At 41.3% G+C, this 22,739-nt stretch overlaps 1 protein-coding gene across 12 annotated transcripts in view; it reads left to right on the top strand.

Moving 5' to 3' along the window:
* Positions 1-18,964, top strand: part of TARBP1 (tRNA guanosine 2 -O-methyltransferase TARBP1) — an 84,657-nt gene extending 65,693 nt beyond the window's left edge. For 9 of the 12 annotated variants that reach the window (XM_045391542.3, XM_045391550.3, XM_073994547.1 and 6 more), the window contains 8 exons: positions 959-1,045; positions 5,621-5,817; positions 10,326-10,407; positions 12,364-12,535; positions 16,467-16,658; positions 16,817-16,941; positions 17,760-17,896; positions 18,554-18,964. In XM_045391542.3, the coding sequence (XP_045247477.2) occupies positions 959-1,045; positions 5,621-5,817; positions 10,326-10,407; positions 12,364-12,535; positions 16,467-16,658; positions 16,817-16,941; positions 17,760-17,896; positions 18,554-18,722 (1,161 nt within the window). In that variant the 3' untranslated portion in view covers positions 18,723-18,964. Of the gene's footprint in view, positions 1-958; positions 1,046-5,620; positions 5,818-10,325; positions 10,408-10,636; positions 10,730-11,242; positions 11,301-12,363; positions 12,536-16,466; positions 16,659-16,816; positions 16,942-17,759; positions 17,897-18,553 lie in introns of those variants that run through there. The other 3 variants (XR_012414215.1, XR_012414209.1, XR_006697770.3) reach the window with 3 other exon arrangements.
* Positions 18,965-22,739: the final 3,775 nt, after the last annotated feature.

Consider the following 22,739-nt stretch of genomic DNA (forward strand, 5'->3'; position numbering starts at 1 on the left):
TTCTCCAGGCCAGTCCTTCCCATCCTGAAGGCCTCGCCTCTCCTGAAGTGAGCATGCCCTTGGCTCTGCTACCTGTAATCAACCCTTGATATCCCTGGGTGATTGGTTCCAGGCCCCCCATGGATGCCAAAACCTGAAGATGCTCAAGTTCTTTATTTAGAATGGCATAGTATTTGCATGTAACTGACGTGTATCCTCCCATGTACTTCAATAATCTTAGATTACTTACAATGTATAGTACAATGTACATGTGATGTAAATCGCTGTTATACAGTTTTAAATTTCATTTGTATTACTTTTTAATTGTGTTTTTAAAATTTTTTATTTATTTAAATATTTTTCATCTGTGGTTGAACTCATAGATGCAGAACCCACGCATACATGGGGCACACTGTACTTCATTTTTTTTTTTTTGAGACAGGGTCTCGCTCTGTTGCCCACGCTGGAGTACAGTGGCATGATCTCAGTTCACTGCAACCTCTGCCTCCCGGATTCAGGCAATTCTTCCATCTCAGCCTCCCCAGTAGCTGGGACTACAGGCACGCACTACCACACCCAGTGAATTTTTGTATTTTTTGTTAGCAACGGCGTTTCACCATGTTGGCCAGGCTGATCTCAAACCTCTGGCCTCAAATGATCTGACTGCCTCAGCCTCCCAAAGTGTTGGGATTATAGGCGTGAGCCACTGTGCCCAGGCCCGCTGTTCTTAGAGTTGAGTTATTCAGTACTTTATGTGACCTGCTGATTTTTCTGTGCACTGGCATGTGGCTCTAGGAAATTATTCCTCTGCTTTCAGTCCTGCGCCTGCCACTGCAGCCCCCTTCCCACCCAGACCCTGGGCTGTTCCAGGGAAGAGGCGGCCTCCCGTCTTGGGCCCTCATAGAGTCCAGCACGGCGCCTTGCACGCGCATGGCTTACAGTAAGCTTTGAATGAATATTTATCTGATTATTTTTTCAGGGAGAAGAAAATCTTAAAACAAGCATTTGTACATTTTTAGCAGTTTCATCACATTTGGACGTTGTTACTCAAAACATTCCAGAAAAGGTGAGTTTAAGTTGTTTGTAAGAATTTAAACTTGACTATAAAAAAAGAATTTTATATTATGTGTACCAATTTTTTATATGTAGAGCACTCCTGTGATTTTTGCAATTTCTCCCTTTCCTTTCCACTGCCCTGCTAATGTGCACATGTATTAGACACGAATACCCAGTAAACGGGAATTACCCATTTACATGCATACACACTGAGGTGTGCATGAGTACATACCAAATTTATAGACAAATTACTGGGTAAGTTTTTGTTGATACTTGTATAAAATTAATAATTATTTATAATTCTTAGGATTAGAATTACTTAGGATTCTTTAAATAGGACTTCCCTTACTGCATTCTTTGAATGGTAGTTATTTAACAAATGCTCATGCAAAGAAACTTAGGGCCAGACTATTAAAAGCTGTTGGGTAATTGAAGGTGATGTAAAGTGACTGGCATCATTTGGAGTGTGCAGTACAGTTGCTTCATGTTTCTCAGGTTTAGAACAATTTCCCCAGTAAGTTCTCACACAGATAAGCAGAAATCCTAACTAATTTTGGTTAATCACTATGGCAACCGTTGAAGAATTTAGGAGAACCTGCCAGTAAGATTTGCAATAAGATTCTGTATTATTGCATCCACAGAGAAGAATGTACTGATACACTATAAACTCTAGGAGAAAACTTAATTGAAATAGTGTTCTTAAGTGTTGAAAGTGCCATAAAAATATAAGGGAAAATAAGCTTTCCTAGAATTTTTCAGTGTTCTGGTTTTTAAACAGTGGTCTGTTTTGTATTAACCTATTTCATCCATTCTAAGACAGGCCTTTCTCCACACCGCATTTTAACCTCTAAAATCATGATAACACTTTTAAATTGATGGTGTCTTCCAGTGTGTATCAGCCAGATGGCAGTGTGTTACAGTTCCAGGAAAACTTGTTCAACACACCTTTCCTAAGATCAAGAAGGCTCTGGCCTTCAGATAAACAAATATTCATTCAAAGACAACAAATGTTGTCTTTCTCTTTTAAATATGTGCAGGAAAGAGATTTGTTTACGATCTATTGAGAAAGCTAAAACAGAGCAGACATTGTCCTGTTGCAGGGTAGATGAATAGCCTAAGAATAGTTTAGACAAATTCTGAAAATGAACTTAGGAGATGTTCATGTTAGATCTGGTAAAAATAGCATGTTATTTTTCCATCAAGCCCTTTTTGTACTTGCTGTATATTACATATTTTAGATTTATTTTTTATTTTCGAAACATCCAAAAAGGAGCACTAATTAGTAGAATGGAATAATTTCTACTTCAACACCTTAGGAAAAAAAAAAAAACTGACCTGACATACCTAAGAAAAGGCCAAACTGACTGACTTTGTCAGTCTCTTCATTTCTGATACGTAAAATCCATTGTTACCTAGATAAATGTAGGATTGATTTCTTGGAAGCAATCACTTAAGACTTTCCATTCTCTTCAAAGCGGCTTACTTAACCTGTACTGAGCAATTAACGATTCAAAGCAGTTGTCACACACGACAGAGGTTGTAACCGCTCAATAGGTTCACCTTTTCCGCCGCCTACGCAGAGCCGATTTATCAAGACAGGAATTGCAACAGAGAAAGAGTACACAGAGCTGCTTGTGCAGGAGACTGGAGTCTTATTATTACTCAAATTGGTCTCCCTGAGCATTTGGGGATCAGGTTTTTAAGGATAATTTGGTGGGAGTGGGAAGGCCAGTGAGTCAAGGGTGTTGATTGGTTGGGTTGGAGATGAAATCCTAGGGAATTGAGGCGTCCTCTTGTGCTAAGTCATTTCCGGGGTGGGGGCCACAAGATCAGATGAGCCAGTTTATCGACCTGGGTGGTGCCAGCTGGTCCATCAAGTGCAGGGTCTGCAAAATATCTCAAGCACTGACATAGGAGCAGTTTAGGGAGGGTCAGAATCTTGTAGCCTCTAGCTACAAGACTCCTAAACCATTATTTCTAATCTTGAGGCTAATTTGTTAGTCCTACAAAGAAAATCTAGTCCCCAGACAAGTAGGAGGTTTGTTTTGGGAAAGGGCTGTTATCATTGTTTTAAACTATAAGTTCCTCCCAAAGTTAGTTCAGCCTACATCCAGGAATGAACAAGGACAGCTTGGAGGTTAGAAGCAAGATGGAGTTGGTCAGGTCAGATCTCTTTCCCCACCTCAGTTACAATTTTGCAATGGTGGTTTCAAGATCAGAGCACGAAGTGTTCCTCTAAGAGTAAAAAAGAAAAAAAAAACTTTTCTGAATTATGCTCGTAGTTGTGTATTGTCCTGTCAGCTTGTTCATTGTATAAAATGAGCGGGACGTGAGAATTCACGAGCAGGGCTTTTTACACTGATGTATATGAAAGCATCATTTAAGTCCTGAAGGCCCCAGCCAAGCGATCACTGGCAGTACCAACATTTTTGAGTGTGGGCTCCATAGGAAGCACTGTTTTCCCTATGGAGAATTATAGTGGTTTTTTTTTTCATTTACAAGTAATGTATACCTAGGTCCAAGATCTTGGTTGCTAACACCATTCTCCAATAAAATGAACCAGGGATCGCTGGAGAAATAGCTGATTCTAAAACTAGGGCAGAAAGTATACAAGATGAGCCTGGTGGAGCATCCTGTAGAGTCAGAAGGCACGGCACACGTACACACAGTGATGTGAGGTGGGAGTGCAGAGGGAAGGTGTTCCCAGTGGCTAAAGCTGAAACAGTGTGAGCGACAAAATAAAGCAGTATTGGATCACAACCCAAAGAATAAAACAAATATCCTCGAGCCCACACTGATACAAATAAATGATTGAATCAATAAATGAATCCAGGTACGGTGGCTCACGCCTGTAATCCCGCATTTTGGGAGGCCAAGGCGGGCAGATCACTTGAGGTCAGGAGTTTGAGACCAGTCTGGCCAACATGGTGAAACTCTGTCTCTACTAAAACACAAAAATTAGCCAGGCATGGGGGTACACGCCTATAATCCCAGCTACTCGGGAGGCTGAGGCAAGAGAATCACTTGATCTCATGAGGCAGAGATTGTAATGAGCCGAGATCGCGCGACCACACTCCAGCCTGGGCTACAGAGTGAGACTCCGTCTCAAAAAGAAAAAAAAAAAGAAGGGACGGACAAGACAAATACTTTGTAAAAAAATTATAAGTAATTTTTATAAATGCTCTGCCCTGAAGGAGGGGGAGTATGACTTCTCACTCCTTCAGTGTAGGCTGCACAAGTGACTTCCTTCCAAATGGGATCGTTATAACAAAAGACTGTAACAAGGGCTGTGGGAGTTAGAAGCCAGCAATTGTGGACGAAAACCAGTGTATATCATAACATCATACTTTGTAATGTTGGCAGTACAGTCACTGACCTTTGATAAATGTTGATGACGTGTTGAGTAAAGGAATGAGAGAAAGAGGATTATTTGTATCTGTTTTTATCCTTCTCAGAGAAACTTTAGGTAACTGAAGTGTGTTATCAGCCATGCTGATGCCTTTGGTAAACTATTCTATGAATATGGTTGTTTTTCATTGGTCAGTAGAAACTGGGCTGCCAGGTGCAGCCGGTGAGCACATGAGCCTTAGGGGAGAAGTGCATTTGGTAGGAGCATCAAAATAGCTTCTGATATTTCATTAAACGTTTGGGTCCTTCTGGTTCCTTCGTTAGTATATGTGTGAAGACTAAAGTTCACAGGAAAAGACTACAGGGAAATTTAAACAGTTTTATTATTTTCCCCCTCACTTTTTTTTTTTTTTTTGAGACGGAGTCTCTCTCTGTCGCCCAGGCTGGAGGGCAGTGGCGCGATCTCAGCTCACTGCAAGCTCTGCCTCCCGGGTTCAAGCCATTCTCCTGCCTCAGCCTCCGGAGTAGCTGGGACTACAGGTGCCCGCCACCACGCCCGGCTATTTTTTGTATTTTTAGTAGAGTATTTTGTATTTTAGTTAGCCAGGATGGTCTCGATCTCCTGACCTCGTGATCCGCCTGCCCCGGCCTCCCAAAGTGCTGGGATTACAGGTGTGAGCCACCGCGCCCAGCCTCCCCCTCACTTCTTAATTTTCCTGCCACTACTCAGTACTTGTGGGTCCAGGATCACCATTAGGGAAGACAGAGTAGCTCAGAAATCAGTGGCGAGGAGGAGGACAGCACTTTGTGTGGCATCTTGCTCTAGGAGCATTTTCAGGCCATCAGAAGTGGGACTCTTGAAGACTATTTCTGACTTTTTCAGCACAAATTAAGATAAGTGATGGAGGCTCCATTTGAAAAACACTGTGGTTGTATAATGGTTAGCATAAAACGTACTTTTTTCAAGTTAACTCAGGTACTAGAGTATGGGGGAAAACGTACTGCAGCATTAATGAAATCTAGAGCTGGGAGAATGTGTTTTTCCTTGAGTAAATTGCAAATGCCAGTGCGCCGAATTTGTCCAGGAGGGAAGAATGAGAGGCCCTGGTAGCAAAGCCAGTGCAAGAAGTTTTACTAGGAGCAGTTGTATCATTCGTATACTTTTTTGTGTGTCATACAAGTGAGAGTAAAATGGTCCGTGTCTGTGTTTTGAGGAATTTTTTGCCTTCCTTTTCAGAAACTAATTCTGAAGCAAGCCCTTATTGTTGTGCTGCAGTGGTGCTTCAATCACAATTTTAGTGTTCGACTGTATGCTTTAGTCGCCCTTAAGAAACTCTGGACTGTGTGTAAAGTGTTAAGTGTAGAAGAATTTGATGCCCTGACTCCTGTGATTGAATCCAGCCTCCATCAAGTGGAAAGCATGCACGGGGCAGGGTAAGGAGCCCTCGTCGCCCTCACTCTCCTCCAGCAGGGCCCACAGGGAGGGGGTGGTGCCCATGCCGCGTCAGCTTCTCCTTCCACATCCTCATGCTGGAGCATCGGGGGCTCAGACTGGGCCAGGCGTCAACAGCTCACTATGGGGTGTGGTTGATTACAGTTCATTGTCAGCTCCACCTTGACCTCTTACTACCCTTTTATCCTCAATCCTTTATTGTATAAATAATCTTTTACATGTTTCTCTTCAGTATAGCTAAATGTCATCCTCTGTTGTTTGAGAACTGCTTAGAAGTGGCACGACCTGACTTTAAAGACATGCTCTTCACCTCTCAGCTATACTAGTTACAGCTAAAGCCTTTTCTCTTTTCTAAGAGAACTCTGCTATTCCGCAAACAAAATCATACATGGAAGCTCAGTATCAAGCAAGTGACGTGGATGGGGTGAGGGAGCGGTGCAGGACCCAGTGTCTGTGAAGCCCTCGCGGGAGTTCTCACGTCTGCCTCTCTTTCCCCGCACCCGTCACGGCGCAGAAGCAGGCTGCAGTGTCATAAGCACCTTTGGGTCTCTGCGCTTGTCTCCTCGTCTCTGAAGTGGCGCTGTTTTGCCTTTTTATTATTATCATAGATTACTGCCATCCAGGAATTCTGGATTTTTTTTTCTAAATTTTAGAGACACAAGCAATATCAACCAACATAAAAGATTGTTCATCTAAAAGCTGAAAAAGCACCCACTAATTTATATACACAAATGGTTAAGTGTTGGAAACAGCATAATAAGCAAATGAAATAGCATTTGGAAAACCAGTAACCTGTAGAGGTCTTGGCCGTGACCATCAAGTTATTTGTACATGGTACAAATAAGACTGAGTCATTGTGTAGCTTCATATGGGGGCAGGGCGAGAGTACCTCCCTGGCCACGACGTACCTTTCTACCTTCCTTGACTTTTGATGCATTTGTTGAAGAGGCATTTGGGCATTAAGTGGGTAAGGGAGGTTTTAGGGGCTTGGGAGAAAGATACTTGGTAAGTATAAATAAATACTAAAATGGAGAAGAGAGAAAAGTGAATAGCTTGAGATAAAACAGGGGAAAGGGAATAGCAGGAGAAAAAGAGAGTTAGCTGTGGGGAGATGGGGTCCAGAGGAGGGACAGAGGTGGGAATGGACTCCTGGTACAGTGTGCACAGTTCTGTGTACTGGAGAAGGACCTCCCCATGCCTGGCCCAGCAAAGGCTGGTCATCAAAATTAGTCATTCACTGTAGCATTGCCAGGGACCCCTAAAATTCCAACTGTCATCTGAAAACTAGAAATCTTGGATCTTCCCAAGGAACCTTAAATGTCTTATTTCTCCTTGGTGTATGGTGTATTTCCTATTATTTAGTAAATACATGGCTGAGTTTACATGTGTAGATTTGAACATTAATATTTCTCAGGATCGCATTTGCATTATCATGCAATAATCCAAACTCAAGCCACCAAAGTTGCTCCAGGGGACAGAGGGTATAGTTACCCCATAGACTTTCGGCCCTTCCTTAATGGAAGGGAGTTTGAGGGAATTGCCACAATTTAACATGCAGGTAGATATTTGTCAGCTTGTAGTTTTCTCCATGTTTAGATGGTGATTGATTATTTGGTATTGAGACATTTTGATCCTGGTTGTTGATCCTATTCTAAGCTTCTTGATAGCTGTGTTTTGATTTCTAAAAGCAACTGGCTATACTCATATTTTTTTATTAAGCAATAAAACGCTATTTTAAAAAATAACTTTAAAAATCTCAGTACCAGGTAGGAGATATAGCCAATCAAAATAAGGCATCCAGCTGGGTGCAGCGGCTCACGCCTGTAATCCCAGCACTTTGGGAGGCCAAGGCAGGTGGATCACCTGAGGTCAGGAGTTTGAGACCAGCCTCGCCAACATGTCTCTACTAAAAATACAAAAATTAGCTGGGCCTGGTGGCGGGCGCCTGTAATCTCAGCTACTAGGGAGGCTGAGGCAGGAGAATCTCTTGAACCCAGGAGGTAGAGGTTGCAGTGAGCCGAGATCACACCACTGCACACCAGCCTTGGCAACAGAGTGAGACTCCGTCTCATAAATAAAGAAATAAATAAATAAGGCACGCTGGGCGTTGAGCCACCTCTGTTCTGTGATAACATACCTCCTTGGGATCGGCTTATGACAGGCACAAGACTATGTGCTGGGGGTTAGCCAGGTAGATGAAGCCCCTTTCTTCGTGTGGCTCACAGTCAGATGGGAATAGATGCCAAGAAATCAGAGCAATTTTTTAAAAAGTTTTAAAATAAATCACAGAAAAGTATATGTGGTGATGAGGAAACACAGACTATTCAGTCTGGGTGGTTTAGGGAAAGCCTTTCTGAGTAACACGATGTTTACATTAAAATCCAAAGCGTGAATAGGAACTAGGTCAACGAAGAGTGAAGGAAAGAGATTTCTGTGGAGAAGACAGTGTTTGGGAATGCCCAGCCCCACTTGATTTGCCCAGAGCTTGAACTAAAGCCTGGTCTGGCTGAGGGAGGGAACAGAGCAGCCACAAGATGGAGGGGACCAGGACTGGGCTTGGGTTGATGTTGAGTGAATTGGGAAACCAGAAAAAGTTAAACTTAAGAATGACATCATCCGGTTTTCTTTTGCATTATTTAAAGTGTGAAGAGCAGATCAGAGGTGAGCAAGAGAAAGTGGGAGGAAAACTGTGGTTTAGATTAGTATGAGATTAGTCGAGGGCCAGAGAAATGGACAGGCTTTGAGGTAAGGTAAATAAGAGCCTAAAGTATTTGCTGGATTATCAAGAGCCATACGATAGCATAGTTAGGGGATTGAAACCACATTAAAATAGGTCCAAGATGGGGCCAGGTGCAGTGGCTCTCACCTGTAATCCCAGCACTTTGAGGCTAAGATGAGTGGATTGCTTGAGCCCAGGAGTTCAAGATCAGTGTGGGCAACATGGGAAAACTCTGTTCTCTATAAAAATACAAAAAAAAAAAAAAAAAAAAAAAAAAAAAAAAAAAAAGCCGGGTATGGTGGCATGCACTTTTGTAGTCCCAGCAACTCGGGAGGCTGAGCTGAGAGAATCACCTGAGCCCAAGAAGTTGAGGCTGCAGTGAGCTGAGATTGCACTACTGCACTCTAGCCTGGCAACCGAGTAAGATCCTGTCTCAAAAAACAAAAACAAGTACAAAAAAACCCAGTCCAAATGTGGATAGGATGATACATTAACATATATTACATCAGAGTGGTAGGTTTATTGGTGTCTATAATTTTGTTGACCTGAATATTTGGAATATTTAAAATATTTCATGTCTTTTAATTTTTCAAAAAATGGGTAATGAGGATGGTAAGACACAGTCAACTTATTTAGAAATTTCTTGTATTAGAAAATTCCACAGCTAGTGGTGGAGGTGCTGTCAAAAGAGGGCTTCTGTTTCATTTTTGGTAACAGTTGTTTTTAAGTGATATTCATAGTTAGGAAGTTGAACATTGCAGAAAGCCATCAAATAAAAACGAGACAGTCTCCTTCCTCCCTTCTCCCACCAAAGGTGAAACCCCAGTAAACTGGCTTTTCTTTTAACAGCTACCTAATATTCCATCGTGTGGCTGTGCCTTAGGTTATTGCTTGAGTCCACTACTGATGGACACTTTGATAAGGTTTGGTTTTGTTTTTTAAGACTAGATATAAAAGCCCTTTTGAAAAGGCTGAAGGAAAGGCTAGAATAGAGAACAGGGGAGATGCAGAAGTTGGGGGAGATACGGCAGAACCCAGGGGAATGGGGTCTGTTGTGGGGCAGGGGATTGCCCTTTGAAAAGAGACTCTTGAAAGTGAAGGAGAAGAGAGGACAGTGGGTAAGGAGGTGGCAGGAAGAGGGTCTCTCGCTCCTGTCTCCTGTGATGTGTGAGGCATGGCCGTCTGCTGATAGTGAGAGGGTCGGGGAAGGCATAGGAACTCCATGGATTGAAGAAGATACATTGGCCGGAGCAGGAGCGTGATCTTGCGAGAAAAATGTCTTGAAATTGCTGCTTAGTGTATGGGTTGATGATCATGAATTTCATCTGAAACCTGCCTGTCATATTGTATAACTTTTATCCCTACCTTTTTTGCCTTTTAAAACATAAACTTGACAACAGATGTTTTAAAAATTTAAACCCTGCTCATAGTAAGTTTGTTTGGTTTGTGAAAGTGGGTACAGCGTGGCTGTGTGGTATGAGTCTTTGGAGTAGAAAAAGTGACTTTTATGTAATGGTTTTCTCTCCTGGAAAAAGAGTTTTCTGCCAGACACAGGTTTAAGGTTCCACTTCAAAATGTGAAATGTAGTAAGTGTCAGTTTTTAACGTATGTATTGATCTTGGAGAGGTGTGTATCAATCTTAGGATAAAGTTCATAAAATTTTCTGTTCCTTCTCAACTCTGCAGCCCCTTTTTAAGATATCTGATTGATTCTCCCCTCACCAGAGTTGTTTGATTTGTCTGTGGCTCATACCATATTTTTAATCCTTAGGAATGCCAAGAAGAATTGGCAGCGCATTCAAGAGCATTTCTTTTTTGCAACATTTCACCCACTCAAGGATTATTGTCTAGAGGTGAGTAGAGAATATCATTTGTAAATTCTCTACTGTATATTTAATCTTGAATCCTTTCTGCTTTTGTTGAAGGGTTATGATTAGGGTAAAGTTTTTTTCTTGCTTACAAACATCACCTTAACATTTTAAAGCTCTAAGTTTAACTTTGTCACTTTATGCAGATGACTTGCTTTCATTTCACTCTTAAGCAGTGAAAATTGGCTAGTCATTTTCACTTTCTATTTCTCAGGCAGTGTCTGGCTTGTAAACATGGAAGGGAATATTTAACTAAACAGAAATCTGTTCTGACATTAAAAGGAAATGAGTGAGAACATTTGTGCAGGTGAGATTTCATTGTACTGAAGCCCATTGTTAATGAAAGAACAAAAAGATATACTCTTGTTAATGGCAGTTTTTAGGTTCTGGGTAATGAAAATTGTATAGCAAATGATACATCCCCTCATTGACTGTAACAAAATGTGCTTATATAATTGTAAGAACCATAAACATGCTTATTATGATTAACATGTAAATTAATTCAATATGTAAATCATTAGACATTGCCTTCTCCCTTTTTCATCTGTAATTATGATGTGCCGCCCTTGAATTTAAATCATTGACCTAGGGCTTTTCCTCTGAAGAACGTATAAGTTATTGGTAACTTAAGCTACTGTGCATAAGCAATTTTTTTGGTAGACTACTAAGATTATTGATAAACTGATCTTTAAAAAAGTATAGATCTATATATTGTGAGATATGCATCCTAGAACACTAATGTGTATTTTCTGCTGCTTCACTGCAAATATCATTTAGGATTTTTCAAAGATTTTAATATACTCTGCTCTGTGTTCTTTAGCACCCCGAATGCTTTGTCCGCATCTTTCTGCAGGACTCCTCTAGTCACTCTCTAGGGTTAAGTCAACCTTTTTCTATTCAGTCCTCCAATAGGAGTAAGTCCTTTGCCTCCCTCCTGCCCTCCCTCATCCTTGCCTTTGACCACCTCACTCTCATATGTTTTATGATGTATTCTCCAGTCATGAAATGAATTAAAACCATATGTGTAAATAAAATGGCTGAATTGTTCACAAGAACTGTATCTCTTCATGTATTTGGAGCTGTACTTAATGCCCCCTTAATCAACATGTCGTCGTGATCATTGTGCCAGTTTAAGTTTGCACAGATACGGCTAGCATGAAGAAAACCATATTCATTCTAAAGCCTTTCATGAAGACATGTGCATTGCTGCTAAGAGTATTGTTTCATTTTTAAGTTGCCTGTTACTTGGACCTCTGCTTCCTGTGTACTTTTTTCACTGTTGGTTATTTTTCTGGTTCATTTCTTTTAGTAGGTAAGGGAAGCAAAGGGGGATTGCTTATGCAATGACTGTTTACAGTGCTGTCAGACTATGCCATTTTCACGGACACTTTAATATGCTGTTGTAATCTGATTTTATCCTCATCTTACAAATGAGGAAGTTGAAGCCAAGAAAGGCTGAATCACTTGCCTAATGTCACAGAACTAATTATATTAGTCAAACCAGAATTCAGATTGTGAATTTATCTAATGGGTACGGGAGTAAAAGACTTGTCATGAAAAGAGCTTGAACTTGATTGCCTTTGGAGGTATTTAGTTATCAGTAAATTGCAGTTATCCAAATACTGTCCATCATTAGAACTGATTACTTCTGAAACACTGTTTTTATTAGGCGCATACTGTTTTATTACACACAGTTAGAAGTACCGGAGTACAAGTTCTTTCTCCTCTCAGGGATTCCCTAAATTAATCCCCTAATTTCTCAGAGAAGATGAGAAATATATATAGACAGTTGCTATAAGATATAAATGGAAGTATATAGTTTGATCAGATGTAATAGTTTGGAGAATATATCATTAATAATTAAGTTGTATTTTAAATATGTTATGTATTTCTTTGCTTTTTTTAAGGGAAGAAATTTAGATTTTATAATTCTCTTTTCAGACCATATTTTACATCCTTCCACGCCTTTCAGGCCTTATTGAAGATGAGTGGATCACCATTGATAAATTTACCAGATTCACTGATGTTCCTTTAGATGCGGGATTTCAGTGGTACCTTTCTCAAACTCAACTTAGTAAACTAAAACCAGGTGACTGGTCTCAGCAGGACATAGGTAAAAAATAATTTTCATTTTATTTTTTCCCCTTGTTGATCTGGTTAGATTTTTTTAAGTTACTAAGGACAGGTAGTTAATAATATCACTTTCATTGACCTGGTGAACTCTGCCTTTCCACTTAGGGAAAAGACAGTGTAAAAGTGTGGTATAACTTTGACTAACACTTTTAGTGAAAGTTAGCTTTGCTATTTAAAAAAAAAAAAAAAGCCAAAGAAAGCCTGATCTGCTTTATATAAAGCTGATGGCCAGTGGCCTCCCTTTTAAGTAATATCGTTCATTAACACTCATTGCTTTTCTACTGTATATTTCTATAAAAATAAACATTTCCCAAAGGACCAAATGATGAAATCTCTTTTTTTGTCCTTCTTAGGAATAAAGCAAAGCTCTTGATTCTAGTTCCCTCTTGGTTGGTTGGGTGCTGCTTCATGTTACCCCTTCTCCTCTGTCTCACCCTTCCCTGTACACTGACTCCTTTCCATCAGCTTCCTCTGGAACCCTCCTCCTCCTCCCCCTCCTCCCCCTTCCCGTCCTCCTCCCCCTCCTCGTCCTCCTCACGTCCTCCTCCTCCTCCTCCCTTTTCTTTCAGTTTCCTTTACACAGTCCGAGTGGACAGATGGACGCTGCCCTCGGATCGCACCTGCCCTTTCTGTGCCACGTGTTTGCTGGTCTCCCGCCATCCTGCCTTTTCTCCTCACTCTGACCCTTCTTGCTCTGAGTCCCCCACATTCCCCTGACACTGGTGCTTCTTCAGACTTTTCATGTCTTTAGGACTCACATGTGACTTGTTGAAAATTCAGATTCCATGTCCCATCCTTAGATTTTTTCTTTCTTTTTTTTTTTTAAAAGGCCAATTATGGGTCTGGAACCACCCTTAGATTAATTCAGTATCTCTGGGGGAGAGTTCTGGGAAAATGCAAATTTTTTCAGGCCTCTGGATGGTTCACTAATGTGTTTTAAGATGTACTGTCTTAAATTTATTCATTCAACAAAGATTGATTGATTGTCTCCTACATGCTAGATGTGGGACCCAGTCCCTGCCTCACAGAGCCCACATTCTTACAGAGGAGACAACAGGGGACACGCACCTAACATAGTGTCTGGTAGTAGAGGTACCGTGAAAAAACAAAGCGGGGTAAAGAGAGGGACAGAGGGTGAGAAAGACCTTTCTAAGGAGTTGACATTGAGCAGAGACCCCAAGGAAGTACGGGCAAGGCAAGGCAAGGTCCGTCCTGGGGAGAGCTTTACTGGAAAAGGAAGAGCAACTGTGAAGGTTCTGGAGCAAAAGACAGTGACAGGAGGCACTTCCCAGTGTGGCTGGGTAGAGCCGGGGAGGAGAGGGTGGAGGGGTGTCATTATAGACAACTGGCGAGTTCTGCGTAAAGCGGAGCAGGGAAATACAGCGTTACTGGAAGGGCAGAATGGCTAACGAGGTCTGTCTGTTCCGCCTGTTTTTGATAAAGAGGGGCATGTTGTAGTAGGCTCTCCATGCCGAGGCTTAAATGTTAGCATCCCCCCTAATTTTGTTTTCTTTTTTATAAAAGTTTTACTTCATTTTTAATTGACAAATAATAATTGTACATATCTATGGGGTACAGTGATGGTTTGATACATATATACATTGTGTAATGGTCAAATCAGGGTAATTAGCATACCCGTCACCTCTCACGTTTGTGGTGAGAACATGGAAAATCCTCTCTTCTAGCTATTTGGAAGGATACAATACATTATTGTCGCCTATAGTCATCTTACTGTACACTAGAACACAAGAGCTTATTCTTGACTAACTTTGTACCCTCTGACCAACCTCTCCTCCTGCCACTGAAGGTTTTCACTGGCCCGGTCGTCTTCTCACTCTTCATGCTCTCCCAGAACACATTTATTAATGTCTCCAGCTTGAACCCACCGCTTGTGCAACTATAACCTTCAAGTCCTTATCTGCTGCCCAGCCTCTGTGCTGAACAGACTGGACCTTAGCACTGGGATATTCCTTAAGCTCTTGAAATATCACCATATCCAAATTCAGTTTGCCTTTCTGCCCAAAACTGCCTGCTCTGTATGCCCTATTAACGGTGTCACTCAGTCATCGTGGAAGTCGTTCTTGTCCTGTTTTTGCTCTTGCCACATCCATCTGTTACCCAGTCTTGGCGATTTCACTTCCCAAAGCTGCCTCCTCCTCCTCTTCTTTAGCCCCTCTTGCTTTGTCTTAATTTAGACTGGCATTGTCTTTACCTGGACTAGTACAAAAGCCCCCTTGGTTTTCTAGCCTCCACATAGCTATTAAAAGAGATTTTTGTAAAACACATAGCAGTACTGTTTCTCTCCTTAACATTTTTTAATGGCTTTTATCTGTGGAATAATTTTTTTTTTTTCTTTGAGACGGAGTCTCGCTCTGTCTCTCAGGCTGCAGGCTGGAGTGCAGTGGCACGATCTCAGCTCACAGCAACCTCTGCGTCATGGGTTCAAGTGATTCTCGTGCCTCAGCCTCCCGTGTAGCTGAGATTACAAGCGTCCACCACCACGCCTAGCTAATGTTTGTATTTTTAGTAGAGACGGGGTTTCGCCATGTTGGCCAGGCTGGCCTCAAACTCCTGACCTCAGGTGATCCTCCTGCCTTGGCCTCCCAAAGTGCTGGGATTGTAGGCGTCCACCACCATGCCTGGCTGTTTGTATTTTTGTTTTGTTTTGTTTTGTGTTTTGAGATGGAGTCTCACTCTGTTGCCCAGGCTGGAGTGCAGTGGCACACCTGCTCACCGCAAGCTCCGCTCCTGGGTTCACGCCACTCTCCTGCCTCAGCCTCCTGAGTAGCTGGGACTACAGGTGCCAGCCCCACGCCTGGCAAATTTTTTTGTATTTTTAGTAGAGACAGGGTTTTGCCATGTTGGCCAGGCTGGTCTCAAACTCCTGAGCTCAGGTGATCCTCCCACCTTGGCCTCCCAAAGTGCTGGAATTACAGGTGTGAGCCACTGTGCCCGGCCAGTAGAATAAATTCTTTATCATTATATGCAAAGCCCTTTGGTCTGAGCCATCTCCCTCCACTCCATTGCAGGCTGTGCACTAAACCAAGGTACTTGCTGCTGCCCGAACCATGTTGCTCGCACATCCCATGTATGTGCACACGCTGTATCTACTGTCTGCTTTGCAAACTTTTTCCTTCCTTCCCGTGAGCCTTCCGAGGTCTTACCCTTTGCCTCTCCCTCCCCTAGACATTAGTAACTCCTTTCTGTGTGAGCATTACCTTCACTGTTGTACTGTGTTACAGTTATTTGCATGTCTCTCCTATCCTAAGTGAACTAAGTGCTCCTTGATTGCTCAGAAGGCAGTTTGGAGTAGGACAGAGTTGAGGAAGAGCCTGAGAGGTAGAGTCTCAGTCCTGTACTACAGAGGTGAAAACACTGCAGTCAGATAGGCTAGTAACGTTCTGTGTCCTCATCACTTCTGTCAAGAGATAACTACTTTATACAACATCCTTCATTTTAGAAAAGTTACCCCAAGCACTTATAAAATTATCGTAGATATTTTATTGTATTGTTTTCAGAAATACAGTCTTTCCACAGAAAATCCTAATCTAATATGCTATTGTTTGTAAGGTACATCATTATTTTATGTACCTCCAAGGAAAAAAAAGTTACCAAACTATGATACTCTGATTCTAAGATGTGTCTCAATTTCAGATATGCTAAAATGTGAAAAAATGTGTATCTCATGTTTTCATGAAGTATCACAGTATATTGGTTAGTAGAGCTGAGTTTGAAAACTTAAAATTGCTACTAAAAATGAGAATTGTGTCCGAGTCCAACTGAAGTTTTTTAGTTAAATACATCTCATTCTAAAGTATTTCAAATTCTTAAAAATACATATACATGTATAAATAAATATATAGAGATTCAGATTTATTTATATGTGGGATTGTTTTCTTTTTCCTTCCCAGGTACTAATTTGGTCGAAGCAGATAACCAAGCAGAGTGGACCGACGTTCAGAAGAAGATTATCCCGTGGAACAATCGTGTTCCCGACTTAGACCTGGAGCTACTGTTTCAGGATCGTGCTGCCAGACTTGGAAAGTCAATTAGTAGACTCATCGTCGTGGCCTCGCTCATCGACAAACCAACCAATTTAGGAGGTAAAGTGGTAGTTTGCCAGGAGCTTGCCTAAAATCTTTTGGTCTTAAACATTTTTTAATGAATCCACTGCCACGGGAGCTTCAAAGGACTGTATGGGACATGATGAGCTTAGCATTGTGTTGGGAACAATCGGAATGATTCCAGGTGTTCTGTGCAGGACTGTGCAGGACCTGTGAGGTATTTGGGGCTTCGGCGCTCGTTGTTGGCAGCCTTCAGTGTATCAGCGACAAACAGTTCCAGCACCTCAGCGTCTCCGCGGAACAGTGGCTTCCTCTAGTGCAGGTGGGTGGAGAGGAATTTATTATTCAAGTTCTTATTACAGGCCCACACATGTACCCGTGAACCTAAAAGTTTTTTTAAAAAGTTTGTATTTGTAAAAATATTTGGTAGTGCTCTTTGTGTATTAGTTCTTTTGCATATTTATAGCAGTGCAGCCTTTAATCGTTTAAGAACAGTATTTAAAGTAAAATACAGTTCACTTCTGTTTTTCTACTTATTTTTTTATAGGTCACATTTTTAGAAATCATCAATAATGTAGATTTCTGTTCAGTAAAACATACCCTGTTACAGCCCACTCTTGATTTAGGAATAATTCTTAGAAATTTATATCATGTTGGCCAGGCGCGGTGGCTCACGCCTGTAATCCCAGCACTTTGGGGGTCGAGGCGGGCGGATCACAAGCTCAGGAGACAGAGACCATCCTGGCTAATGCAGTGAAACCCTGTCTCTACTAAAAAATAAAAAAAAAAAATTAGCCAGGCGTGGTGGCGGGCGCCTGTAGTCCCAGCTACTCGAGAGGCTGAGGCAGGAGAATGGTGTGAACCCAGGAGGCGGAGGTTGCAGTGAGCTAAGACTGGGCCACTACACTCCAGCCTGGGGGACAGAGCAAGACTCCACCTATAAAAAAAAAAAATATATATATATATATATATATATATATCATGATATCATGTTGGGAGAGTTCTTTTTTATAATGTATGATTCTGTTCTTTTTCTTTTAAAAAGACTTAAGTTGAGGTTAATATGTTTTTTAACTCTAATTTACTCCAAGCGGGGCTATAACTGAATGAATATTCTGTTCTTTTTAAACTAATATTCAGGTAAAACCACCTCACCTAATTGATTATCTGCAGCAGAAGAAAACAGAAGGTTATACCATCATTGGAGTGGAACAAACTGCCAAAAGTTTAGACCTAACCCAATATTGCTTTCCTGAGAAATCTCTACTCTTGTTGGGGTAAGAATCTTCTCTTGTCCATAGTATATTCTCTGAGCCCCAAACTACTGGAAGATGTTAGGTTTTCGGGGTTTTTTTTGAGACAGTCTCACTCTGTAGCCCAGGCTGGAGTGTAGTGGCACAATCTCGGCTCACTGCAACCTCTGCCTCATGGGCTCAAGCAGTTCTCGGGCCTCAGCCTCCAAAATAGCTGGGATTACAGGCATGCTACACCACCCGGGGTTTCACCATGTTGGCCAGGCTGGTCTTGAACTCCTGACCTCAAGTGAACCTCCCACTTTGGCCTCCGTGGTGGGATTATAGGCGTGAGCCACCGTGCCTGGCTAGGAGGATGTTACCTTTCTGTTTTACAGTTTACCCTGACTCCTGCTCATACCTGCACTTTTCTTTGATTTGTAACATTTATAAGAAGCCCCCCGGACTTTCCTTTTATTTCATCTCTCTGGCATCGTCAGGTGAACAGGGAGTTGACCCATCAGTCTTTTTCTCACACTCTTATTTCCCAGTGCTACAGACTTAACTTCATTTGTTAATGTCTCTTTTAGTAACATTCAGAACATCGAAGAGAAAAATAAATACGTAAATAAAAAATAGAGTTTCAAAGAGAAAAATTGTTTGTTACAGGAAAACTAACCCTTCTTCCATTTTCTTCCTCAGAAATGAACGTGAGGGAATTCCAGCAAATCTGATCCAGCAGTTGGACGTTTGTGTGGAAATTCCTCAACAGGGCATTATCCGCTCCCTGAACGTCCACGTGAGTGGCGCCCTGCTGATCTGGGAGTACACCAGGCAGCAGCTGCTCTCGCACGGAGACGCCAAGCCATGATGTGCCTTCCTCAGTGAAGCGCTGGTGCTGTTCAAACCTTTTTTTAAAAAACTATTTGGACTAAAGAAACAGATTATGAAATTTACTGTGATAATTTGTATTTCTTTTTTCTTGCAATTTAATGCCAAAAGTTTGCCATGTGCCTTAAACATAATACTATATATTTTCCCCTTTAATAAACACTTTTTGTTAAATTGTATTCTTCCATTAATAAAATATTTTAAGCAGTTGTGGAAATAAAAGAATGGATTTTTTAAGAGATAATTTATTTCCTAGAAATGCCTATTCTCAGAAATGTGGTCTATGATAGTGCAGAGTTAAAGCCGCGATCATCTGTCAACACTCATACCCTTCAGTCATAAGGAGACCAGGAGGTTGAGGCAAAGGTTCCGAATGAAGAGGGGTCGTCAGCCTCTGTGCCGCTTTCCGTCTCGGTACTCCCCTCGGGAAGCACGCTTGGCAGGATGCAGAGCCAGCGTCCCTGTGAGGCTCAGAATGCTCAGGCAATAGGCTTTAATTTATTTTGAAAGCCATGAACTAGGCCATAATCATTCACAGTAAGTTTATGGCCAGGTGTGGTGGCTCACGCCTGTAATCCCCACACCTTGGGAGGCCAAGGCGGGTGGATCACCTGAGCTCAGGAATTTGAGACCAGCCTGGCCAACATGGCGAAACCCTGTCTCTATTAAAAATACAAAAATTAGCTGGGTGTGGTGACGTGCACCTGTAATCCCAGCTACCTGGGAGGCTGAGGCAGGAGAATTGCTTGAACCTGGGAGACAGAGGCTGCAGTGAGCCGAGATGGCACCAGTGCACTCCAGCCTGAGTGAGAGAATGAGACTCCATCTCAAAAAAAAAAAGTTTGTATGAAGTTTTTCGTATCACCTTTGCACACGGAGATCAAATAGTGGTTCTGACAACTATGAACATGGACCTAAAGGAGTTGAATTACTCCTGTATATCATTATCGAAACAGAATGGAACCTATAAGTGTTGATTGACTATTTCTGTTCTTTTGATTTTTTTCTCTAGTATTTATTACTTAATTATTTATGAGTAACTTTATTTATCACTACCCAGCAATGAACTTCAATTATATCTGGGTCCTTTTTAATAATATTTAAATTTGAGTCCATTACCTGTAAATATTCTCTTCTGTAGTTTTCATTAGAAATAATTTTTGCAGAAGGGTTGCGAAGACAGTACACAAAGTTTTCATACACCCTTTACCCACATGCCTCTAATGTGATCTTAATAACCATGGTAACCTTCATCAAAACTAAGAAATTAACCATTGATAGTGGTTCTCTTCACTAGTCTATAGGCTTCATTCAGGTATCCCATTTTCCACTCTGTTTTCTGCCCCAGGAGCCAACCCAGGATACCACATTGCATGTCCCCTTAGTCTCCTCATATCTCTGACAGATCTTCAGTCTTTCCTTGTCTTTCATGACCTGGACACTTTTGAAGAGTACTGGCCAAGTATTCTGTGAATGTCCCATAATTTGGGTTTGTCTGGTGTTTTCTCATTAGACTGAGGTTGTGGGTTTTAAGGAAGAACATGCCAGTGGTCAGGTGCCTTCCCATCGCATCATGCTAGATGGCGCATGGCACCAGCAGGATGGACCACCCCCATCATCGGGTGAAGGCTGCGCTTGCCACATTCTTCTCTGTGAAGCTGCTACCTGTCCCCTTCCTCAGTCTGTTAAAAGTGAGTGACTAGGCTGGGCGCAGTGGCTCACGCCTGTAATCCTAACACTTTGGAAGGCCGAGGCGGGCGGATCATGAGTTCAGGAGATCAAGACCATCCTGGCTAACACGGTGAAACCCCGTCTCTACTAAAACTACAAAAAATTAGCCGGATGTGGTGGTGGGCACCTGTAGTCCCAGCTACTCAGGAGGCTGAGGCAGGAGAATGGTGTGAACCCGGGAGGCGGAGCTTGCAGTGAGCCAAGATCGCGCCACTGCACTCCAGCCGGGGTGACAGAGCGAGACTCCCATCTCAGGAAAAAAAAAAAAAAAAAGTGAGTCACTAAGCCCAGTCTATACTAAAGGGTAAGGAATGTAAACTGTGGTGGGGAGGAGTATCAAAGAATTCAGGGGCACCTGTTAAAATTACCACAGTAATTAATATTTGGGGGAATACTTGGATGCTATGCAAATTACAAGCCCTGTCAGTGGATGGAGCTAGGGGATCTGTGTATGTCTACCAACCCATGTAGGTACGTATCTATAGATGTTTCTGCCTTTATCAGTCTAGACAGGTGAACATACACGTGACTTTGTACTGATACCTCTGACACCAATCCAGCACCACAGGATTCATTCTCACATTCACCTCTTGCTTTTAACTGCTTTTTCTGACATAGACCTGGTTCTCATTATCTATATTTACTTATTTGTTCAATCCTAATATAAACGTAGTTTCAGAATTGCAAATTTACAGTTCTTTTTGCCCATAGCCTTACAGTATCTGGTCAAAACACCATTTTCCAGTTACTTAGGTCAGTCCCTTTCTTACCCACCTCTTTGAAAAGGGTTATGTCATGTATTTTATAATACAACTAGGCTCATCACAACCTGCATTCCATATTGTAATCCCCTAAATATCCTAGTTGATTTTATTTTAATGTGCATTCAGGGTCACTCTTTGTAGTGCACAGTCTGGGTTTTGACAAGTGTGAACTCATGGATCTGTCATCACAGTGCCATACAGAACAGTTTTGTCACCCAAAGTTTACTTGTGTAACCCCTTCATGGTCAATGCCTTTCCTCATCCCAACCATTGGTAACCACTGATCTATTATCTATTCTTTAGTTTCACCTATTCCAGAATCTTATGAATGGCAGCATATAATATGTAGCCTTTTGGATCTGGCTTCTTCGCATAGGAAAGTGCATTTAAAGCTCATCTATGTTGTGTGAATCAGAAGTTCATTTTTCCTTATTGCTGAGTGGTATCCCATTGCACAGATGTATCACAGTTTATCCATTCCTCTGTTTTAGGCATCTGGTTGTTTCAAGGTTTTGGTGATTATGAATAAAGCAGCTTTGAATAAATATTCATATACAGGTTTTGTTTTCAGTTTATTCGGTGAAATACCTAGGAGTGTGATTACTGGGTCATAAGGTATGTGTATGTTTAACTCTGTAAAAAACTATTTTCCAAAGGGGCTTTATTTTTTGCATTTCCAGCAGCAGAGAATGACTGTTGCTCTGCATCCTCAGCAGCATTTGGTGTTGTCAACTTTTTAATTTAAGCCACTCTAATAGGTGTGTAGTGATATCATTGTGGTATTAATTTGCATTACTCTAATGTTTAATAACATGGAGCATCTTTTCATATATTTTTCAGAGTATACCTTCTGAGATGTACAAAATCTTATCTTTTAAACTGGATTTTCTTATTTTGAGAATTACAAGATTTATTCTGGATACAAGTTCCTCATAAAACACATGATTTGCAAATATTGTCTCTCAGTCTGTAATTTATCTTCATTAAGAGTATCTTTTGCAGAGCAAAAGTTTTTAATTTTGATAAAGTCCAATTTAGCTTTTACTTGTATGGGTTGTGCTTTTGATGCTTTATCTGAAAATTCATTTCCAAACACAAGATCATGCAGTACTTCTTCATATTTTCTTCTACAAGTTTTATAGTTTTACATTTTACATTTAGATCTATGATCCATTTTGAGTTAATTTTTGTACAAAGCGTGAGGATGTTAAAGTTTATTTTTTGGTGTGTTTGGATACCCACTTTTTCTAGCCCTATTTGTTGAAAAGATGATCCTTTCTGTGTTGAAATGCCTTTGTACTTCTGTCCAAACACAGTTGACTATTTGTGTGGGTCTCTACTGTTCCATTAAACTGTATCTTTCGTTTTGCCCATACTATACTGTTGATTACTATACCTTTCAAATAAGTCTCGAAATCAAGTAATGTGAATCCTCCAACTTTGTTCTTCTTTTCAGAATTGACTATTTTAGTTCCTTCACTTTTCCATATAAATTTTAGAAT

The sequence above is a fragment of the Macaca fascicularis genome, chromosome 1 (genome assembly GCF_037993035.2).
Source record: "Macaca fascicularis isolate 582-1 chromosome 1, T2T-MFA8v1.1".
Lineage (NCBI taxonomy): Eukaryota > Metazoa > Chordata > Mammalia > Primates > Cercopithecidae > Macaca > Macaca fascicularis.